This window comes from Balaenoptera acutorostrata, chromosome 17 (assembly GCF_949987535.1).
Source record: "Balaenoptera acutorostrata chromosome 17, mBalAcu1.1, whole genome shotgun sequence".
NCBI classification, from domain to species: domain Eukaryota; kingdom Metazoa; phylum Chordata; class Mammalia; order Artiodactyla; family Balaenopteridae; genus Balaenoptera; species Balaenoptera acutorostrata.
The window spans coordinates 52,833,723-52,849,140 of record NC_080080.1 but is presented as its reverse complement, the minus strand read 5'-3'; the positions used below and the strand labels follow the sequence as shown (position 1 = coordinate 52,849,140).

The 15,418-nt window shown below is 35.5% G+C and overlaps 1 protein-coding gene across 1 annotated transcript in view; it reads right to left on the bottom strand.

Annotated features, from left to right (window-relative positions):
- The window catches only part of CNGB3 (cyclic nucleotide gated channel subunit beta 3), a 150,847-nt gene that overhangs the window by 58,839 nt on the left and 76,590 nt on the right, over positions 1-15,418 (bottom strand). Inside the window, 3 exon segments of the mRNA XM_007176107.2 lie at positions 669-733; positions 3,723-3,809; positions 6,538-6,588. Coding sequence (XP_007176169.2) covers positions 669-733; positions 3,723-3,809; positions 6,538-6,588 — 203 coding nt within the window.

Below are 15,418 nucleotides of genomic sequence, written 5' to 3'. Positions count from 1 at the left end.
TTCTTTTCCTTAAAGTCTCTGCTGAATCTCCTTGTTTTAAATTTGTGAACTGTTAACTCTCATTAGTACAATATAAAATGATGGTGCCTTCACATGTTTTCTGACTGCAGTGTCTTGACTGGGACTGACGGGGTAGAAAAAAAGAAATCCTCTCTTTTCACAGATGGTATGAGTCAACTCCCTGAAAGATATGCCTCCAGGGTCACCTCTCCACTTTGAGTCCCATAAAATACACTATGCTGATTTCACTGGATATCTCTGAAAAGCTCATGGGATTTTATGCTATGATTAACTGACTAGAGGTCTCTGGGCAAGTTAAGTTCAGAACAGCAAATGAATGAAAATTCAGATTAGAATGAATTGTCATGAGAGAGATGTAAAAACTTGTGAAAGAGCACATTTCTCTGTCCTTGTTCTGACTGAAGCAGGTAATACGTCCTCTTTTTCAGTGTTGTATTCTTCTAAAATCTAATATAACTTTCATACTTTTATCTCACTTCAAAATGTTCAAATCTACTTTAGAACACAACCCAATATTTTGCATAGCCCCAAATCTGAGATTATTCCCTTCTCTTTTGCAGGGAGGCCATATTCTTCCCAAGTCCTGTCTAAAATATTTCACCATTGCTCTCTCTCCCAGCCCTGAAGTACATTGAGTTATACTTTACCTGTAGATATATGCCTTGTTCATTATAGACTCTAGGTGATGATTCAACTCAAAAAATGATGTGTACTATGTAGAAAACAAGCAAAAGAAATCCAAAAGTGCATTAGTCTTAAATACATCTATTATATTTAAATAAAACAATATAAAATAGACTTTATTTGTTACTGAAAATAATTCTATTCATGTCTTAAAAAAACTAAGGTCTGTCAGTGGTATTTTCCTCCGGGTAGTGCATTTTAACAAGGCGCCAAACTTCCAGAGCTTCTTGCTTTATTTTATGTCTACCCTCTAGTTATAATCTTGTTTGTAATGCTTGTTGAAAATCAAGCTTAAAAACATTTCTTTCCTTTTTTTTCTTTTTTAAAACATGTAGTAGAACTTTATTTTACAATAATTAAAAATCATACCTCCCCCCAAAACATAAGTAAAATAGTAAAAAAGACATTGAAATCATAAATAGGTGTTAAATCCTGTTGCTCAACACTAGCATTGTTTTTAAGCAAGTTGCATTAAATGTGTATTTATTTCAACAAAATTTAAAGTCCAGTTAATATTAGCATTTGTTATCTATTCTTGACATTGTTCAAAGACATAGAGAGTTTATATGCATCTAATCCAAACAGTTGCTATTTGCCTCAAGGTTTTCTTCTGCTTACACCCACTTCTATAGCAACAGATACTCCCTACATGCACTCTTACCCCCTACTTTCTCTTTTTAATCTATAGGCTGTAAAATGCAAGAGCAAGAGCATGAAATCCAGAGCCAAACACCAATCTCCTCTCTGCCATTTATTAACTGTGCGACCTTGGAAAAGTCACTTAATATTTCTGTACTTTGGTTTCCTCATCTGTAAATTGGGGACAATAGAGAATGTACTTAGACTCATAGGATCTTACAGATAGGAAGGGCTATTAGAGATTATTTAGTTCAAAGATTATTTAGTTCAAAATTTCATCCAATGTAGATAAGACTGTAATAGAACATTTGGAATTAGAAAACAGCTATAATAGCAATGACTATTTAACTAGAAATATACACAAATGATTTGTTTTTCCAGAATTCCTGAGTAGGAAACATCCATTAAGCTTTCAGATTAAGATAATTTCAATTTGTGGTAACTTGTTTATTGTGCTCTTAACAGAAGTTTGCACAAAGGCACATTTTAAAATTTAGCTTAAGTGTTCACTGTAGAGAAAATTTATATTCTTAATTTGTTTTCTCATATATAATTTGGAGATAGGTAAACGATATTTTCCCTAGAGAACTGCACATTAAAATGGCACACTTATGTGAAGATGACTGGACTGTGGGGCTATGTTGGCTTTCAGGATCTCCTATATTATAAAAAAAACTACCTAATATAGTGAGTAGGTTTTTGGACACTGAAGGGACACAGAGATGGGGTGTGAAGAGTTAACATTTTATAATTTTTATTATAATGCCAGACAAACACTCAAATCCATAGGGACCTGAGTCTGTCTCAGAGTTGTTTGCCTCTGAGCAGTGGCCTCCAGAAACGTCTATCCTACACTAGAAATTTGATGACGGACGGCCAGGCCACCAAGCTGCTGGGAACATTAAGTTCTGCTCAATCTAGACCTACATTCTCTGGTCAAAACAGAAGTCTCTAGAGTTGTCTTGGATGGACGAGAATATAGAGTAAGGTCCCTCTTGACTTGGAAAAATCATGGGCGTGGAAGGAAAGCTCCTTCAGCCTGAAGTTTATTTGCCCATCTGATTATAGTAAGGAATTTGGAGTCAGAAAAATATGTGATAGAATCCAGATACTGCCACTCACCAGAGTGTGTCTGGACAGATTTTTTTACCCTGCTAATTCTCATTTCCCTCATCTCTAAAATGAGGTTGTTTGGAGGAATAAATGAGATAATGAATATGAAGTTTAACAAAGTATGTAGCTACAAGTATGTATTCAATAAATATCAGCTGCAGCTGTGTCAGGATCCACCCGAGCCTCCAGGTTATGTCATCTTGTCTTCTCAAGGTGTCAAAGCGATAACCACCTAAAACTGATAAAATCTTTGGTGTTCCTTTTAAGAAGGCTGTCTTTGGAAATACAAGCTATCATTGCTATTATTAAAAATTTATATGAAATTTCACATCTTGACTCTCCTCAGATTCCTCTTAGGTATCGGATAAAGCTATGGGTTATAAAATATTTATGTCTTAGAATCTTTTTGAATAGGTAATACATTCACATAGTTCAAAAACAGTAGGAAATATATACCTTTATAGTCTTTTCTCCTATTCCTGCCCCTACCCATCCTGCTTTTCCCTCCAGCTTCTCATCCTTACCTCAGTTAACCATTTTTATTAGATTTTTTTGGGTAGTCTTCCACTGTTTATGTAATATAGAAAAATAGAATATTTTCCCCTTTCTGTTACAAAAGTTAGTATTGTTCTATAAACTGTTCTGTAACTAGCTTTTTTTTTTTTTAAACTAAGCAGTTTGTCTTGGAGGTCTTTCATAGAAAACTTCCTCTTTATTTTTGCATTACAAAGTACTCTATAGATATACTGCAACGTATTTAACTATTTCCCTCTTGATGGACATTTGAGTTGTATCTAAGTATATAAATAATTTTGTTATGCAAAACTGTGCTTGTATTTTTCTATAATTATAGAATTTTTGATGAGTGAGATAAGTTAGAGGTCATCTAAACTAATACCCTCATTTTACAGCCAGTATTGCAGGCATTCAGTGACTATGTAATAAATAGTGACAAGTGGAAAAGAATAAAATTATAAAATATTCATTTGTAATTATAGCTGTATTTCAAAATACAAAGGCATTCCTATTTTAAGTTATAAAAATAGATGTTATGAGATATAGACTCAAAACAACAAAAAGCAACTTCCATCACTAGAAATAGGGGTGTTTTCCATTCATTCAGCTTTTAAAATTCTTAGCATTGATGAGGGCATAAAAATGGAGGATAGTTTGGGAAAAATTAAGAATATGATACTTTTAGGATATTTTAAAGTACTTTAAGATTTCCATTATTATAATAAGACAGTTAAGTATAGTTATCTTACCTTTAACATCCTATTTGTCCTAAATATTGGATTAAACCCAAAGAAGAGGTAGAAAACATCAAATGGCATTATTGATGCCACATCCAACTGTTGGAAGAACGCATTCACAATTATGTTGTGTTTACATGCTTTTAAGGACACCAATTGATTTATACCAATGTATGTAAAGGCTGACCAGTCACCATGAATTATTTGTTGTTTAATACAAAATTGTCTTCAGTTTCATATGCATGGTGTCACTGAAAGGTGTATTAGCACCCTGAAAACACTATTTCATAGCCTACTTCCAATGAATTTCATTTCCAGCTTCATGCATCTGATCTTGCCTTAGACACTGCATTTTCTGGGATTTTGTTGAGCTGTCACATATATTTAAGAGATGGCATGGTTGCTACTGATAAAATACATTTTAATAGTGTTTTAAACTTGGGGCTTTTGGACTGAAACTCAAGCCCATTCTTGATTTTATGTGAAACAATTGGGCATTCATTGTAGTGATATATTTTTATGTTTCAGGCAATTCTCCAGCGTTCAGGGCTAATTATATTGTTGGTGGTTCATCCAGACTCTTCAGTTCTTTCTACTGCTGTCTACTTTGTATCATATTGCTAACAATAAACTGCTGTGAACGTATCTATCAGAGACTGTACAGGCTAACAGAGAGGAGAGGAAAGAAATCAGTCCCATTTACAATTATCAGTTCTGATGGGAGAAGGTATTGAAAATACTATTATAGCTAAAGATAATATATTTTACATTTGTGATGTATTTAAATTATTCTGGCCTTTGATTACTCTGGTAATTGTGAAATGACAGCATAACATTTGCATACTTTCCTGATTGCAATGATAACAATAAAAAATTCTTTTACATAAGATAATTATTCATTTTCATTATTTTTTGCATCATCTTGAAAAATAGGGTACATTAAAAAAACACTTAATTTATTTAAGACAATTAAGAGCAGTTAAGAGTTTTGTGTAAGGCCATACGTATGAAATGGAAAATTGAGGTAATTAATTGTGTACTACAATTTCAAAGCCTAGTGCTATTGAAAAGGAATGGGACTTTCAGTTTGAATGAACACACATTGGCTACTATAAACAAATTACTTACTAAAATAATTGGCTTAAAAATTGCATAATATCATCAAATCTCATTGATTTTACCCTACAGATATTGAGCCTTATAACAAGTTGAGAGGTACACAGAGCAGTTACTAAAATAATGTCTTATAAATAAGGAAGCAGGAGCACAGAACTGTTGATTTGTCTAGTACTATTTCAGGACCCAATTGCTCAAATACTCACTTGACTTTTCTATGCAGTTATTAATCATGTTTGATATTAATACATTAATGTGGATTTGTATAGATAGAGATGATTTATTTCTCAGTGAATTGTAGAAAATTGAATTAAGTACTGACCAACACTGTACTCTGTATAAGGAACTTTGCAAAACATGTTGGGGTTGAAATAGAAGTAAGATATTGTTTCTGTTCACAAGAAGTTAACAATCTAATGGTGGAATAACCAAGCACAGAAATAGCTATAACACAATGCCATAAGACGTACAGGATGTGCTAAGGAAATTCAAAAGACGTGACTGCAATTAAATACATGTAAAATTTACATTTATAAACCCAAACTAAATATATGAGTTAAGTTGCCCTTATTCAAATTCAAGAAAATGATTAAGTGTTTGGAATAAGGTCTGTGGCACTTACAAAACTATTCTTCCTCTTTGTAGGGTTCATCAAAGTAGTTTAGATCTTTTATGAATATGTCTAAGTATGTGGCAGTTTTTTACAGAGAAAATTAGTTGGAGATAAAATCGAATTGAAAGAAATTTTAATCACTATAGATTGCCAGTAGGGACAATTTGGCACCTAAACCCAGATTTGTATTTTTAAAAATATTTGAGGCCACTAAAGTGTTGTCCTTGAAATGGGAGGTTGGAGTTCACTCATACAGATTGGGTAACCTTGGAACACCCTCAAATCTCTGCCTATTTCTCGGGGTTAGGAGGAACAATAAAAGATAATAAAGTACTTTGTAAATAATTATGGGTGAAAAAACTACAAATGGGTGAAAAAATAATATTATACTGTTATTTGAGAAAAGGAAGATGCTATGTTATCTAAATAATTGCTTCTTTTTTTTTTTTTTTTGCTCTATGCCATTCTAACAATTTCCAGTGGTTTTATTTTTAAAATATTTTTATTAAAAAAATTAAAAAAATTTCATATTGGAGTATAGTTGATTAAAAATGTTGTGTTAGTTTCAGGTGTATAGCAAAGTGATTCAGTTATACATATACATGTATCTATTCTTTTTCAAATTCTTTTCCCATTTAAGTTATTACAGAATATTGAGCAGAGTTTCCTGTGCTATACCGTAGCATATATTTTGCTTATATGAACAAGAAAGAAATAGGAGTAGAAACAATTTTGTAGACTTTTACATCATCATGCTACATGAATTGGAGGCTAGAATTATGTATGGACAAGACAAAGTATACCCCATACTCCTTTGTTGACATTTAAATTGGAATTTAAATGTGGGCGCTAGGATTTTGTTCTGCTTAGTAAAGACCCATATATTGAATTACACATTTGCACATACTAGGAAGTATACTGTATAATTATTGAGAAGCAAAAACTCTGCCTAATAAAACTTCATCTGTATAAACTTTGTTACAAAGGCTACAATTTTTAAAGGAAGCAGATTTTTTTTTGGTAGAAATTTATAGATGGAACTTAAAGTCAAAATGGGAATGGATTAGTTGAACAACTTTGGAATTGTAAGTCACCTACCTGAAATTTTGTAGAACTCCTGTAGTGTCTCTTTAGTTCATTTGAATCCACCTGAAATATGTTATATTTATAATTCATATTAATTTTAGCCAATTTCATTAAACATTTTCTCACTTTAAAAATATTTATAGCTACTTCTTTCTATTAGTTCCTTCTAACATCAGCCTATAAATATGCTCTATCTTCCCATATCATAAATCAAAAAACCTTCCTTGGCTTTGTTTTCTTTTTTGTATTGCTCTAATTGTCACACTAACGCTTCTTAAGAGAGTTATCTACCTTGCTTTGCTCCACATCCTTCCTCCATATTTATTCTTCAACTCATGGCAATTTTGGTGGTGATTTGACTTTTGCTCACTTCTCTTATTCCATCAAGACTACCATTGTGAAAGCCACCAATAACCTCCTAATGATCATACCCAGGGAATCCTTTGTACACTAACATTCTTTTATGGCACTCACCACGTTTTGAAATCACACATATATGTCTTGGCCCATTTATTTAAGATCAGTCTACTCCATGAAATGGTAATCTATCTCAGGACACGGTTGATTTTGTTTAGCAACTGTATATAACTAGTGACTATAATATATTAAAAGCCCAATAAATATTTGAGTGGATGAATAGGTAAAGGCATGAAGAGATGAGTAAAACTTTTGAAGCATTTGACTTTTTTGGGACAATTTTGTCCTTGGAACTTTCTCTTTCCAAAGAATCTGTAATGCCATTCTTGGTTTACTTTACTTGTTCAGTTCCAGTTTTCAGGGTCCTTCTTGCATCCTATGGCTAGCCATTTAAAATAAATATTTACCAGGATTCAGCCCTCTTCTCTTTTCTCTTCATATTTACTTCCTGGGAAATTTCATCCACTTTCATTGTTTCAAAGATCACCATGTATGTGGATGCTACCAAACCTCTACCTCCACTTAATATTAGTATCTGGAGCTGTTGACCTGTCCAACAGCTGCTTATTGTCTTCCTCACTTAGCAGTTCTGCTCATCTCAGATTTAACCTACAACAAACCTGAATTCATCATCATTCTCCATTTCCCCTAAAGCCAGCCATGCTCCTCCTCTTATTGAGTATCCTATGAGAATCCTCATCTACACTAGTCAGTGATCCTACACCACTCACTCTCCTTTAGCCCTCATCCAGCCAGCAACCATGTTCTACTGATTCTCCTTTCTAAAATTTTCTCATGCCTATTTTCTCCTTTTGGCTTTGGTTTCCTTGCCTTTATTCTTGCTTTCCTTGATCAGTTCTACAATGTCAGTGAGATGATCTCTCTAGATCAGATCATTAACAATTCTATTTATGTCAAATCCTATGACTTCACATGACTTAAAGAAAAAAAATCCAAGCTCCCTTTCATGATATACAAAGCTCTACTTTCTCTGTCTCACTCACCTCCTGAAGCATCTCATACTCATTCTGTTTAGCAGTGCATAGCAGAGTTTCTTACCTTGATGCCTTTACCTATGCTGTTCCCAGAACTTTGGACATATTTTTCCCTTTTTTAATGGGGACGAAGGTGTGCAGATAATTTCAATTAACCCATCAAAATTTGGACCAGGTGTTGCCTCCTTTATATGGTTTTCTCTGCATCAAAAAGCACCAAGGGCTCACCTCTGTCATGACTCACATCACAAAACTCCACCATTTTTCTTTTGTCTGTCCATCCTTCATACTCTGAGCTACTTAAAAGGGTAGGGACAATATATTTATCCTGTGTTTCTCAGTTCCTAACACAATGTCTAACACACAACAGGTGCTCAGTAAATGTGTGATAAGAGATAGAGGAATAGGAAGGCATTTGTTAACATTCAGAATTAATGTTAATATTGGGATTATATTTTTCTATTTCACTTATAGGTAGGAGGAAATTGTCTGTGTACTATTAATTATTTGACCAAAGTATTATAACTTGGACACATGGAAGCAGCATCTTCTAATAATTATTATCCAGGATGTCCATGTTCAGAAATTTAAAATTGCTGTTGAACAGTGTTTAAGATTTGTTAGCCAAGTTCCCAATTCCTGCCTCACCACCCCATAGTTTGGGCTATAATTTCTACCCACGTGCACATACTAAATTTTACAGAAATATATTAGAAAATATATGACATGCTTATTTAATGATACTTTTCCCTGAAACAAAATGTCTTACTGAGCCACAGGCAGATATAGGTATATGTACAAGTTTATGCTGAATCATGTACCAAGCTTGAGTAAGATGAGTCAGCTCCTTCAAAGCTTATATGGAACAGACAGACATACCAAGTGCACATATCAAGAGCTCCTTCAAAGCTTATAGGGAACAGACATATGGAACAGACAGACGTATCAAGTGCTAAGAAGTTAAGTTGAAGTATGACCCCATCCTCCAACTCTGGAAGAATGTTCTTAGCATATTTATCCCTTTACTTTCAGGGTTGTCTGTGATCCTATAACTGAAAAATGTAAGTGAAACTAAAACTTGCTAGATTAAATGAAAATGCTATCTGGTGATTCTAAAACCCCTTTTCTTTGGTGCACTAAATATATTCGGCATCCTTAGCCATCTGAGGATCAGCATACTTACTGGTTAAAAATTAGGCACTTTTTTTTTTTAACATCTTTATTGTAGTATAATTGCTTCACAATGGTGTGCTAGTTTCTGCTCTATGACAAAGTGAATCAATTATACATACACATATATCCTCATATCTCCTTCCTCTTGCCTCTCCCTCCCACCTTCCCTATCCCACCCCTCTAGGTGGTCACAGAGCACGGAGCTGATCTCCCTGTGCTATGCAGCTGCTTCCCACTAACTATCTATTTTACATTTGGTAGTGTATATATGTTCATGATACTCTCTCACTTCGTTCCAGCTTACCCTTCCCAGTCCCCGTGTCCTCAAGTCCATTCTCTATGTATGCATCTTTATTCCTGTCCTGCCCCTAGGTTCTTCAGAACCATTTTATTTTTAGATTCCATATATATGTGTTAGCATACAGTATTGGTTTTTCTCTTTCTGACTTACTTCACTCTGTATGACAGACTCCAGGTCCACCTCACACAAATGACTCAATTTCGTTTCTTTTTATGGCTGAGTAATATTCCATTGTGTATATGTGCCACATCTTCTTTATCCATTCATCTGTTGATGGACACTTAGGTTGCTTCCATGTCCTGGCTATTGTAAATAGAGCTGTAATGGACACTGTGGTAAATGACTCTTTTTGAATTATGGTTTTCTCAGGGTATATGCCCAGTAGTGGGATTGCTGGGTCATATGGTAGTTTTATTTTTAGTTTTTTAAGGAACTTCCATACTGTTCTCCATAGTGGCTGGATCAATTTATATTCTCACCAACAGTGCAAGAGGGTTCCCTTTTTTCCACATCCTCTCCAGCATTTATTGTTTGTAGATTTTTTATGATGGCCATTCTGACTGGTGTGAGGTGATACCTCGTAATTTTAATTTGCATTTCTCTAATGATTAGTGATGTTGAGCATCCTTTCATGTGTTTGTTGGCAAACTGTATGTCTTCCTTGGAGAAATGTCTATTTAAGTCTTCTGCCCATTTTTGGATTGGGTTGTTTGTGTTTTTGATATTGAGCTGCATGAGCTGCTTGTAAATTTTGGAGATTAATCCTTTGTCAGTTGCTTCATTGGCAAATATTTTCTCCCATTCTGAGAGTTGTCTTCTTGTCATGTTTATGTTTTCCTTTGCTGTGCAAAACATTTCAAGTTCAATTAGGTCCCATTTGTTTATTTTTGTTTTTATTTCTATTTCTCTAGGAGGTGGGTCAAAAAGGATCTTGCTGTGATTTATGTCATAGAGTGTTCTGCCTAGGTTTTCCTCTAAGAGTTTTATAGTGTCTGGCCTTACATTTAGGTCTTTAATCCATTTTGAGTTTATTTCTGTGTATGGTGTTAGGGAGTGTTCTAATTTCATTCTTCTATATGTAGCTGTCCAGTTTTCCCAGCACCACTTATTGAAGAGGCTATCTTTTCTCCATTGTATATTCTTGCCTCTTTTATCAACATAAGGAGACCATATGTGCATGGGTTTATCTCTGGGCTTTCATTCCTGTTCCATTGATCTATATTTCTGTTTTTGTGCCAGTACCATACTGTCTTGATTACTGTAGCTTTGTAGTAGAGTCTGAGGTCTGGGAGCCTGATTCCTTCAGCTCGCTTTTTCTTTCTCAAGATTGCTTTGGCTATTCGGAGTCTTTGTGTTTCCTTACAAATTGTGAAATTTTTTGCTCTAGTTCTGTGAAAAATACCAGTGGTAGTTTGATAGGATTGCATTGAATCTGTAGATTGCTTTGGGTAGTATAGTCATTTTCACAATATTGATTCTTCCAATCCAAGAACATGGTATATCTCTCCTCTGTTTGTATCATTTTAATTTCTTTCATCAGTGTCTTATAGTTTTCTGCATATGGGTCTTTTGTCTCCTTAGGTAGGTTTTTTCCTAGATATTTTATTCTTTTTATTGCAGTGGTAAATGAAAGTGTTTCTTTAATTTCTCTCTGAGATTTTTCATCATTAGTGTATAGGAATGCAAGAGATTTCTGTGCATTATTTTTGTATCCTGCTACTTTACCAAATTAATTGATTAGGTCTAGTCATTTTCTGGTAGCATCTTTAGAATTCTCTATGTATAGTATCATGTCATCTGCAAACAGTGACAGCTTTACTTCTTTTCCAATTTGGATTCCTTTCATTTCTTTTTCTTCTCTGATTGCTGTGGCTAAACTTCCAAAATTATGTTGAATAATAGTGGTGAGAGTGGACAACCTTGTCTTGTTCCTGATCTTAGAGGAAATGGTTTCAGTTTTTCACCATTGAGAACCATGTTGGCTGTGGGTTTGTCATATATGACCTTTATTAGGTTGAGGTAAGTTCCCTCTATGCCTACTTTCTGGAGAGTTTTTATCATAAATGGGTGTTGAATTTTGTTGAAAGCTTTTTCCGCACCTACTGAGATGAATATATGATTTTTCTCCTTCAATTTGTTAATATGGTGTATTGCATTGATTGATTTGTGTATATTGAAGAATCTTTGCATTCCTGGGATAAACTCCACTTGATCATAGTGTATGATCCTTTTAATGTGCTGTTGGATTCTGTTTGCTAGTATTTTGTTGAGGATTTGTGCATCTATGTTCATCAGTGATACTGGCCTATAGTTTTCTTTCTTTGTGACATCTTTGTCTAGTTTTGGTATCAGGGTGATGGTGGCCTCATAGAATGAGTTTGGGAGTGTTCCTCCCTCTGCTATATTTTGGAAGAGTTTGAGAAGGTTGGGTGTTCGCTCTTCTCTAAATGTTTGATAGGATTCGCCTGTGAAGCCATCTGGTCCAGAGCTTTTGTTTGTTGGAAGATTTTAAAACACAGTTTCAATTTCAGTGCTCGTGATTGGTCTGTTTATATTTTCTATTTCTTCCTGGTTCAGTCTTGGAAGCTTGTGCTTTTCTAAGAATTTGTCCAATTCTTCCAGGTTGTCCATTTTATTGGCATATAGTTGCTTGTAGTAAACTCTCATGATCCTTTCTATTTCTGCAGTGTCAATTGTTACTTCTCCTTTTTCATTTCTAATTCTATTGGTTTGAGTCTTCTCCCTTTTTTTCTTGATGAGCCTGGCTAATGGTTTATCAATTTTGTTTATCTTCTCAAAGAACCAGCTTTTAGTTTTATTGATTTTTTTTAAAGATAAAATTTATAGAGAGAATGTTTTGCTTATCTCTTTTAAATTTTATTTATTTATTTATTTATGGCTGTGTTGGGTCTTTGTTTCTGTGCGAGGGCTTTCTCCAGTTGTGGCAAGTGGGGGCCACTCTTCATCGCAGTGCGTGGGCCTCTCACTATCACAGCCTCTCTTGTTGCGGAGCACAGGCTCCAGACGCGCAGGCTCAGTAATTGTGGCTCACGGGCCCAGCTGCTCCGTGGCATGTGGGATCTTCTGGGACCAGGGCTCGAACCCGTGTCCCCTGCATTGGCAGACGGATTCTTAACCACTGCGCCACCAGGGAAGCCCCAGTTTTATTGATCTTTGCTATTGTTTCCTTCATTTCTTTTTCGTTTATTTCTTTTTTTTTTTTTAAAGAAGGTAGTCTCTTTTTTTTTTAAATTAATTAATTAATTAATTTTTGGGTATGTTGGGTCTTTGTTTCTGTGAGAGGGCTTTCTCTGGTTGTGGCAAGTGGGGGCCACTCTTCATCGCGGTGTGCGGGCCTCTCACTGTCGCAGCCTCTCTTGATGCGAGGCACAGGCTCCAGACTTGCAGGCTCAGTAGTTGTGGCTCACAGGCTTAGTTGCTCCGCAGCATGTGGGATCTTCCCAGAACAGGGCTTGAACCCGTGTCCCCTACATTGGCAGGCAGATTCTCAACCACTGCACCACCAGGGAAGCCCTTTTTCATTTATTTCTGATCTGACTTTTATGATTTCTTTCCTTCTGCTAACTTTGAGGTTTTTTTTGTTCTTCCTTCTCTAATTGCTTTAGGTGTGAGGTTAGGTTGTTTATTTGAGATGTTTCTTGTTTCTTGAGGTAGGATTGTATTGCTATAACTTCCCTCTTAGAACTGCTTTTGCTGCATCCCATAGGTTTTGTGTCATTGTGTTTTCATTGTCATTTGTTTCTAGGTATTTTTAAATTTCCTCTTCCATTTCTTGAGTGATCTCTTGGTTATTTAGTAGTGTATTGTTCAGCCTCCATGTGTTTGTATTTTTTACAGATTTTTCCCTGTAATTGACATCTAGTCTCATACCGTTGTGGTCCGAAAAGATACTTGATAGGATTTCAGTTTTTTAAAATTTACCAAGGCTTGATCTGTGACCCAAGATATGATATATCCTGGAGAATGTTCCACGAGCACTTGAGAAGAAAGTGTTTTTGAATGGGATGTCCTATAAATATCAATTAAGTTCATCTTGTTTAATGTATCATTTAAAGCTTTTTTTCCCTTATTTATTTTCATTTTGGATAATCTGTCCATTGGTGAAAATGGGGTGTTAAAGTCCCCTACTATTATTGTGTTACTGTTGATTTCCCCTTTTATGGCTGTTAGCATTTGCCTTATGTATTGAGGTGGTCTTATGTTGGGTGCATAAATATTTTCAACTCTTATATCTTCTTCTTGGATTGATCCCTTGATCATTATGTAGTGTCCTTCTTTGTCTCTTGTAGTAATCTTTATTTTAAAGTCTATTTTGTCTGATATGAGAATTGCTACTACAGGTTGCTTTTGATTTCCATTTGCATGGAATATCTTGTTCCATCCCCTCACTTTCAGTCTGTATGTGTCCCTAGGTCTGAAGTGGGTCTCTTGTAGACAGTATATATACGGATCTTGTTTTTGTGTCCATTCAACCAATCTATGTCTTTTGGTTGGAGCATTTTATCCATTTACATTTAAGGTAATTATCGATATGTATGGTCCTATTACCATTTTCTTAAATGTTTTGGGTTTGTTATTGTAGGTCTTTTCCTTCTCTTGTGTTTCCTGCCTAGAGAAGTTCCTTTAACATTTGTTGTAAAGTTGGTTTGGTGGTGCTAAATTCTGTTAGGTTTTGCTTGTCTGTAAAGGTTTTAATTTCTATGTTGAATCTGAATGAGATCCTTGCTGGGTAGTGTAATCTTGTTTGTAAGTTTTTCCCTTTCCTCACTCTCAATATGTCCTACCACTCCCTTCTGGTTTGCAGAGTTTCTGCTGAAAGATCAGCTGTTAACCTTATGGGGATTTCCTTTTATGTTATTTGTTGTTTTTTCCCTTGCTGCTTTTAATATTTTTCTTTGTATTTAATTTTTGATAGTTTCATTAATATGTGTCTTGGCGTGTTTCTCCTTGGATTTATCCTGTATGAGGCTCTCTGTGCTTCTGGACTTGATTGACCTTTTCCTTTCCCATATTAGGGAAGTTTTCAACTATAAGCTCTTCAAATATTTTCTCAGTCCCTTTCTTTTTCTCTTCGTCTTCTGGGACCCCTATAATTCGAATGTTGGTGCATTTAATGTTGTCCCAGAGGTCTCTGAAAGTGTCCTTAATTCTTTTCATTCCTTTGTCTTTATTCTGCTCTGAGGTAGTTATTTCCACTATTTTATGTTCCAGGTCATTTATCCTTTCTTCTGCCTCAGTTATTCTGCTATTGATTCCTTCTAGAGAATTTTAAATTTCATTTATTGTGTTGTTCATCATTGTTTGTTTGCTCTTTAGTTCTTATAGCTCCTTGTTAAATGTTCGTTGTATTTCCTCCATTATATTTCCAAGATTTTGGATCATCTTTACTATCATTTCTCTGAATTCTTTTTCAGGTACACTGCCTATTTCCTCTTTGTTTGGTCTGATGGGTTTTTACCTTGCTCTTTCATCTGCTGTGTGTTTCTCTGTCTCTTCATTTTGGTTAACTTACCGTGTTTGGGTCTCCTTTTCAGAGGCTGCACGTTCGTAGTTTCCATTGTTTTTGGTGTCTGCCCCCAGTGGGTAAGGTTGGTTCTGTGGGTTGTGTTGGCTTCCTGGTGGAGGGGACTGGTGCCTGTGTTCTGGTGGATGAGGCTGGATCTTGTCTTTCTGATGGGCAGGACTGCATCAGGTGGTGGGTTTTGGGGTTTTTGTGACCTTATTATGATTTTAGGCAGCCTCTCTGCTAATGGGTGGGGTTGTGTTCCTATCTTGCTACTTGTTTGGCAAAGGGTGTCCAGCACTGTAGCTTGCTGGTCGTTTAGTGGAGCTGGGTACTAGCATTTAGATGGAGATCTCTGGGAGAGCTTTTGCCATTTGATATTACATGGAGCTGGGGGGTCTCTTGTGGACCAATGTCCTGAACTTGGCTCTCCCACCTCAGAGGCACAGGCCTAACACCTGGCTGGAGCATGAAGACCCTGTC